This window comes from Paramisgurnus dabryanus, chromosome 2, assembly GCF_030506205.2.
Source record: "Paramisgurnus dabryanus chromosome 2, PD_genome_1.1, whole genome shotgun sequence".
Taxonomy (NCBI): Eukaryota; Metazoa; Chordata; class Actinopteri; order Cypriniformes; family Cobitidae; genus Paramisgurnus; species Paramisgurnus dabryanus.
Genome location: NC_133338.1, coordinates 18,735,308 through 18,743,851, shown reverse-complemented (window position 1 = coordinate 18,743,851; position 8,544 = coordinate 18,735,308). Strand labels below are relative to the sequence as shown.

General features: G+C 38.2%; 1 protein-coding gene across 1 annotated transcript; it reads right to left on the bottom strand.

Annotated features, from left to right (window-relative positions):
* Positions 1-4,713: 4,713 nt before the first annotated feature.
* On the bottom strand, positions 4,714-7,980 carry cd248a (CD248 molecule, endosialin a). The gene has a single exon (XM_065275457.2). The coding sequence runs from the start codon at positions 7,791-7,793 to the stop codon at positions 5,616-5,618; it is 2,178 nt and encodes a 725-aa protein (XP_065131529.1). The 5' UTR covers positions 7,794-7,980; the 3' UTR covers positions 4,714-5,615.
* Positions 7,981-8,544: the final 564 nt, after the last annotated feature.

Genomic DNA, 8,544 nt, shown 5'->3' with positions numbered 1-8,544 from the left:
AAGCTTGCGCTATTTAATGTGCACTTCCGGTTTACGATACCTCCGAGTTGCCCTAGACGCCACTCGACGTGGCTCTGAGCTGCGCGTCTGGTGTGGGACCCCCTTCAGTGTGAAACCCCTGTTGGATCAAAGTAAATGAGACTTTAGAATGTGGGTGTCTGTTGGTGTCTGTTGGTATCTGTTGGTGTCTGTTGGAGTTGGTAGTTGTCTGACCAGTGTGAATTAGCCTTATTGGTTAAAGAGTCGAGTTTGAACGCGAGAGTTGCCAGTTTAAGTCTAGCAGGTTGCGACTAGGGTGCCCTTGCCTTGGGCAAGGCACCTGTCCCCCATTGCACCCACTGCCCTGCGGTGAAAGCTGTCCACTGCACTGGGTGTGCTTGTGTTTACAACTTGCTGTGCGTTTGTTCACTACTTACTGGAATAACAGATGTCAAATTTCAAGTATGAGTAGCCATACACTGAAAAAAACTTCACTTTCACTAATTTACATTAACACAGTAGTTCTCAACTGGGTGCTGCTAGTTTTATGACAATGTATGATTCAATTAAATTTGCATTAGCATAATTTAATTAGCATAATTTGTATAACCCTTTTCACAGTTTACACTGTCGCAAAGCAGCTTTACAAAATGACACAATGTAGAATACACATGAAACACAACAATACAGAAAATGTAAAATATAGATCAGTTTATAGTCCAGCACAAGGGCAGGTGTCATTTATCCATATGTGTTGCGTCATCTGATGGAGGCAGGATCCAAACTGGACCTAGCGTAATTGCTACCTTGGATGAGCAGCATAGAAAACCATATTGAATTTAATTGAATTGTATATTTTTTCATTCTCTTTATAATCTACCTGCATTTACTAGGATATATACTTTGACGGATATTGTGTCTGCCACAAAATAATATTTTCATTTTGATTTAAGGAATAATAACATTACTGCAGAAATAAATAGACTCGCTTTTTAATAGGTATAGAGGAAGAAAAAGGAAATCCCAGGAAATCCATAAAGACACATGCTAAGGTTTATTTTGGACACATGCAGCTTAGCTGTATACACATACGCATACAGCATAGCTGTAGACTCACCTGTAGTCAATTATTTTAGATTGCCATATACAGCACCAGCTGGATTGTATATATAAATCTGTAAGATCTGATATTAAAGGAAACTAACTGAACCCATTCCAATGTAAACACTTGTTAAAGCCACATTCTTCTACAACAGTGATATATTCATGTCGAAATGTTAAAACAAAGGAATGGCATGTAATTATAGAATCTACATGGGTGTGAGAAACAAGGGACATTGAAATATTATCTTCATCTGGTCTTAAAATTAGTTAAACACAACCTCAGGTGAACATCAACACAATATTATACCATGTTATTATTTATTTAACAAAAACTAGGCCAAATGGAAAAATGCACAAACACAATGTCCAATTATCGTTCGTAATAAGCTGTGTCAGCCTCTATTGGAGCAAGTACCAAGGCAAAAATTACTTTCTATAGTAATCTTTCCAATGCGTGGAATGTGGGAATTCAATAATACGCTATCTAAAATAATCTTTAATTAACAACTGAGAGGTTGTTTATCGTGAGTGGCAGGAAAGCTTGACACCGGTCATGTGTGCATCCTCACACATACAAATATACACACACACACCACTCAACCAGCAGCTGAAGCTGAAACACTCTGGAATAGATTACATACATTGCTTCACTCGCACCACTGAATTTAAAAGAGATGTCTGCGGAATGTGGAATGAGGTAAGGCCATGATACAACATTTCCAATTTCCCTTTAAAGAGTTTGCTTCTTTAACCTCCTCCCAGCTGCGTATCACTGGGCTAAATATAATAGTACCTGGAGGGCACAAAGTAAAAAAAAAAACAAGACTTTGAAATACTTATCACTGCAAGAATTTCCTGAAATTACATCAGTTATAAAGATGAAAGTTGTTTTTAAAAAGTAATTTTGAATCTACTTTTTTTACATTTATTAATTTAGTTTTTTTAAGTAAGTTTTTCTAAAGCAGAGATGGGGAATCTTGGTCCTGGAAGGCACCTGTCCTGCAGAGTTTAGTTCCAACCCTAATTAAACACACATGAAAAATTGAATCAAAGATTCGTTTGTTATTTTTAATGAGGCACTTTGCCAGAGTTCAGTTTAGCCACTAGCCAGACCATTAAACAAACAGAGTAGTAAACGCGTTAATGTGCGTGCTTCCAATGAAACCGTCTATACAACACATGTTATACCCTAACTTTATGGAACAATTTTGTACCAGTTACAATTTCAAGGTACACAATGAATCCTTAAGGTATAGTAATGTCCCCAAAAAGCTCATTGTTTTACGTTTAATATAACTGTAAAGGTATAAAACGGAACCTAAGAGTGCCACCCCACAGTTTTGTTTATGACAGTGAACCACTGGTGTGTTATGTCCGATATTTGCCCAGTCATGGGTTAAAACAACCCAGCGTTCATGATGCCATAGAAAACCATTTTGTGCTGAATGTCCACATAACGAACCATTAAAGGGATAGTTCACCCAAAAAGGAAAATTCTGTCACCATTTGCTCACTCTCATGTTATTACAAACTTGTTCTGATGAACATGAAGAAAGATATTTTGAGAAATGTTTGTAACCAAACCGTTTGTGAACCCATTTACTTCTATAGAAGTGAATGGGGTCCATGAATGGTTTGCTTACAAACATTTCTCAAAATATCTTTCTTCATGTTTATCAGAACAAAGAAATTTATATAGGTTTATAACAACATGAGAGTGAGTCAATGATGACAGAATTTTCATTACTGTAAATGTACCTGGATTTATCATAGAGAAAATTCATATTTTTTAACAAATATTTTTACTGCAATTTTCTTGATGAGATTAACACTGGCAATCATTTACTAAAAAAAAAACCCATGTGAGTCAGCTCTTTTTATCTGTCCAGAAAAAGAATAGGCTACTTTGACATAAAAGGGTAGCTCACACAGAATATTACAACAAAACATTTACACCAGAATGTTGTCCTTTGATGATGTGAAGGCCAAACACAGTGATTATCCACAACACTGCCAGCGTTAAGAAGCTCTTTAGAGGTGTCAGAGACATGCCTGTCCAAATAAATCTGATGGGTTAATCAACTGCTATAGAGTAAAGAGCATGCGTTCTGTACTTTTATCATACCGCTGTCAATTACTGACGATAACCCTGCCCTGTCCTTGTGGAACGAGGGGAATCTCGTATTTAAATCTTAACTTTAACTCAAACAAAATAATCTTATTAGTATTTGTAGGTATTGTTAAATAAGGATTTTGTACACATAATACTTTCATACATTTATTACAGGTCTCTTGCTTCTTATGATATTTGCTGGTTGGTTTAAAGAGCACCTATTTAATTGCTAAAAACAATGTTATTTTGTGTATACAATGTGTTTGTGTGGTTTATGGTTGAAAAAAAACACATTACTTTCCACATACTGTACATTTTTGTGTCCCTGTGTCCCTGATTGGATAGGCTAATCTGTTATCTTTCTGTCAGATGGAAATGTGACGCTCCCTACCATGTTTGAAAGATTCGGTCACAATGCAATGCTAACTTACAGACTGTGAGTTCAAGCTGGAGGAAATAGGATAATGTCGATCTTGTTTACATCACCAGTCCCAGGAAGTAAACTGTTGCCTACAGTCCATGTATTTGTTGTAGACCAAAAAAAGAGATTTACGTTTTAGACAATAACTCGTGTCATTTTTTACTTTGGGTTATGTACCTTTTGCATATCGTATACACACTTACACACAAAAGGAAATTTAAAAACGTGAATCAGACCATTGGTGCTCTTTAAGTTATAAAGAAAAATTGGATTACTGCATAGAGAAGATTTAGGGTTGGACTCATACTGACAGCAAACCCTCATAGTAAAACAGGTGTAAAGTCCTCAAGTATTTTATTTTTTTATCAAGTCCAATGTTTAAGTATCTGGAACTTATCAGAGGGTTTATCTTTTACTTTACCACATTCTAAAGCAGTGGTTCTCAAACTTTTTCTGCGTGCGGCCCCCCTTGTATACGGTACATTCCCTCGCAGCCCCCCCAAAAGAAAATTTATAACAAAAACAATTCTAAAATGTAACATTTTAAATAAACAAAACATATTAAATTGTACAAGTAGTGATGTTGGTTCGTAGGCTTATTTTTTTGTTTGTTTAATTACACAAAATTTATGATAAATTAATGTATTTTATAAAATGTCAAAAAAAACTGGGGCTCCCCTGGCACCGTCTCGCGGACCCCAGTTTGAGAAGCACTGTTCTAAAGCATAATATCACACATTTTACTCTTAAGTTTAATTTAATAGCCTACTTAATTCTATTAAAAATCTAGTAGGCTACCCAATTACTTTTACTCAATAAAAATAATAAAAAATGTATTTGAGCATTAATAAGTACTACATAATGTCCTTAAGTATTAAAAGTGAACACCAATTGTATTTATGAAAAGTGCCTGTAGTGGATTGACAAGTTCAATATTATGCATCTGTAAAAAAGTAAAAAATACAAAGAAAAACACTCAAATAAAGTACAGATACTTTACACCTGCAGTACATATAACATAAATGCATTGATCAGCAACAGTGTACGTTGTACCACCACGTCAAAACACACAGTGCAAGTCACAACAATAAAAACATTCACCATTAAACCTTTAATGAACAAGTAAACAAAATAAAGACGTAGTAAATGTTGAACATTTTGTTTCAAAAGTAGATTCAGTTGCTAAAGGTGGTTTGAAACAATAAATCTTTCAATTACAAGTTCAACTGCACCTTGTTCCCTTAGCCTCAAGTATAATAAAACATAATAATACAAACTGATCAAAGAGAAGTATTTGATTTCAAAATGCAGCCTGTTTATACTGTTTTACAGTATGAACACCAGGTCACATCACTCTTACAGTGTTGTATCATGGCTAAAATGTCAATTTCGCAAGAACCCAACAATACTGTTGAACATGCGTATCACTGCAGGTCTGACTTCAGGCACAAATTGGTGGCAATACATTTTACACGTATGATCACAGTGAATAAAAAACATTTTTCTCGGTCTATATCAGAATGAGAACACAACAGTAAAAAACTGCTTCTTGCACAGCAAATCTCTTAAGACATGATTCTATTGTAAGCTACAAACTCAGTTATTTTAAAAGATTGTTTCTTCAAATAAAAAAGAAATAAATATGACCTGCATTACTCAACCAGGCTAAAGTGTCTTCATCCATTAAGTATGCACTTTTGCACTGTTGGGCATTTGTTTCGCAAACTAAAAGAACAGTGTAAGCAACAGTAGACACATTTATTTTGCCTCTCAGAGGGCAGCAAAAAAAAAACAAAGCTCATGGGTTTTTTAAAAGTCATTCCTCTTTGATCCCTTTCCGCTTAATAGATAAATCAGATAAACATCCACAATTAATTTTGGATGAAAAATGTCAGGGAAAATTTGGGAAGCAAACCCACTATACATCTGTTTCCGGTTTGAAAAAATGTGTTTAAACAAATTCCATTTATGTTTTGACTCCAATCACAATCTTCTAGTTTAAACGTGGGACTTGGTTCCACTGCCAGATATTTCAGCGGCTGCTTTATCACCAGCACCAGCAATCCAGTGGTAGCAATCACTGTTGTTTCTGTTTTTCTGTTCTGGCTTAACAGTGTAACGGGTACAATATATAATGCCCAGTATTATCATCACCACAGTAAATATGCAAAATGGCACTAGCAATCCGATCAATAACAAGTTGCTTCCTTGACTCTGTTTATTGTTGTTGTTGTTGTCATCATTACTACTTCTGCCCTTCTCTGTTCCTTGCACTGAGGTTTGATTATCTGGGGTAAATGTGGTTAATTCATCATCAAAGCTTTTTGTATATCCATGGGATTTCTCATATGAGTTATTTTCCTGTTGGGGGTCAGAAGGGTTCTTTGCTGTTACTTGTGTCACAGGCTCTGTTTGGGTTGGGCTGAACCAGAGCCAAATCCAAGCTCCGCCTGCAGCTGTGGAGAAGGGGAGGACTGTGGGAACTGGGGTGCTCTCATCCTCATTATAGTCTGGTGTGGGTGTTGTAATTATGGGTGGAAATGTATTAGGCTCCGGGTCTTCTGGATAGAGGTCACTGCCACCATCAACATTGACCTCAGGGGAGCTTTCAGTAGGTGTGGTCATTTCTGGTTCATCGGTTGTACTTGTGAACCAAATAAGGTCTGTTGGAATTGCCTCTAGATGAGGTGTTTCTGTCTGCCATTCTCCCCTAAAAGGAGTTGCGGGATTCCATGGGTGAACAGGATCCTGTGGTTCCCCAATAGGGGTGGGTGTAATCCATGAGTTGGACACAGTGGTGGTGGGATTATCTAAATGCGCCCTAATGGGTCTGCAGGAATATTGGTCAGGTTGAAGATTATAGCCTTCTTTACAGAAGCAGTCATAACTTCCTCCATAATTGTGGCACATCTGCTCACAGGTGTCTTCAATTTGGCATTCGTCAATGTCATAACAGCGATTCTGATCCTCCTGCAGTAGGGCATAACCAACGAGGCAGTGGCAAATATAGGAGCCTTCTGTGTTCTCACAGGCATGTTCACACGGGTTACTCATACACTCATCTACATCTTCACAGACACCTTCCTCGTTCAGTTGGTAGCCCTCTCTGCAGCGACACTCAAAGGTTCCAATTTCATTTACACAAATTTGCTCACAGGGGCTCTGTAGGCATTCGTTTACATCAACACAACTATGTTCATCAGGTGCCAACATGTATCCATCAGAACAAGTACAGCGGTAGCTGTCCATCATTGGCAGGCACCCAGACACACATGGAGACTCATTGCAGGGATTAAAAGGAAAGCAGCTTACCCCATCCTCAGCCAGGATGAAGCCATTATTGCAGTCACAGTAGTAATGTGTTTCTTCCTCAAAACATAAGTGTTGACAACCTCCGTTGTCCTTATCACACCAGCGTGTTTCAGGAGGATCAAAGCACACAGGTGGATCCCTGTTCCAACCGATACGTCCATCTTCCTTTTGCATGCACATTACTGACTGGTCTTCCTTAACAGGGCATGGTACAGTTGCAATTGTTCCAGATGGGACGTGTGTTAAGATGGTACTCAGTATCTTAAAAGGAGTATTATAAAGTATATTACCACCTCCTTCACTAGAAAGAGCTGTACACATGCTATTGTAGGTAAACTGACAAAGGTACCCATCCACTGAAATCGAACAGGGTTTATCCTTCCATTTTAAATTCTTCCCTTGCTCATGGGCTGAGGTGCTGTATCCTGTCACCACACAGTGTGGGGATGAGCAACTATTTGGAGAATCCTCTTGTAGCCAGTTGGTGTACTGAGTGTCCTGATCTCCGGTGATCCACGAGAAGCCACGGAGGGGCCGGGTGGGTGCACACTGTCGGGGTTGCCTCTGAAGTCCAATCCAAATTTCTACCTTGCCTCTATGGTGTGATCTCAATTCCACATTGGAGAAAAGCCTCTCCACTACTTTTGCTTCCATTGGGTGCTTGATTGTAGCTAGGTCACCGTCTAATGCTTTGCAGCTCCTCCAAGCATCCAGGAAGATTTTACGCTTAAAGTAGAGCACATAACATCCATCCTTGTTGCAGAAGGCATCTCGTTCTTTCGAGTCCTGGGACCACACCCCAGAGAAGCACAGTAGTGAGGACAGCAGAACCACATATTGAACCCGGCAGCTCATAACTCTCATAGCTCAGCTGAATTCACTCGTTTTTTCTTTCCCTTATTTATGTGGTTTTAAGGATAATACTTTTTAATGTCCTAGATACTAATTCTCCAGCTACATTTACTTGCACCTTTTCTCTTTCTGCATTCTTCTTTCTGTCCTGCCTATTTGAAATCTGTGCCTAAGCTGAGTTCTTGCAATCTCTCTGACTTTCCAGCAAGAGTGAACGAGAGAGAGACAAAAAGAGGGAGAGAGAGAGGGTGGGTGGGATGGATGGAAGGAGGGTAGGAGTGAAAGAAAAAAAAGGGGGGAGCTGGCAAAAAGAATTTTTGTATGTTTTTACTGAAGGGAAGACCAGTGTGTGTGTGTGTGTATTTTTGGGGGAATAAGAGGTGGGGGTGCAGAAGTCTCTTATTCAATAGAGTGTGCCGTATGTTTCTCATAAGAGTGTATATGGAAATGGTTTGGGACTCTGACCCTACCCCCCACCTTTACTTGCAATCCCATGCAGCTCTCCACCCATACAAAATTCTAAAAGCAGCTAAAGTTAAAACAAACTGGAGCACTTCTATTTCCTATCTAAAAAAGCAAACCAAAAAGAGATAAATTAAACAACGGCTGCATGGTTCAACAATCTCACTCTTATCTGCCAACACTTTGTTATTCCTACATTTTCCCATTTCTTTTTTTTACTTTTACATTTTCTGTGTGGATTTGGCAGATGCTCTTATCCAAAACAACTTAGAGTGCATTACAAGGTATATATGTTTTATAA

What these genes read in the sequence shown, in the direction of transcription:
- cd248a (XM_065275457.2), bottom strand. Translation starts at nt 7,793, where the DNA reads ATGAGAGTTATGAGCTGCCGGGTTCAATATGTGGTTCTGCTGTCCTCA.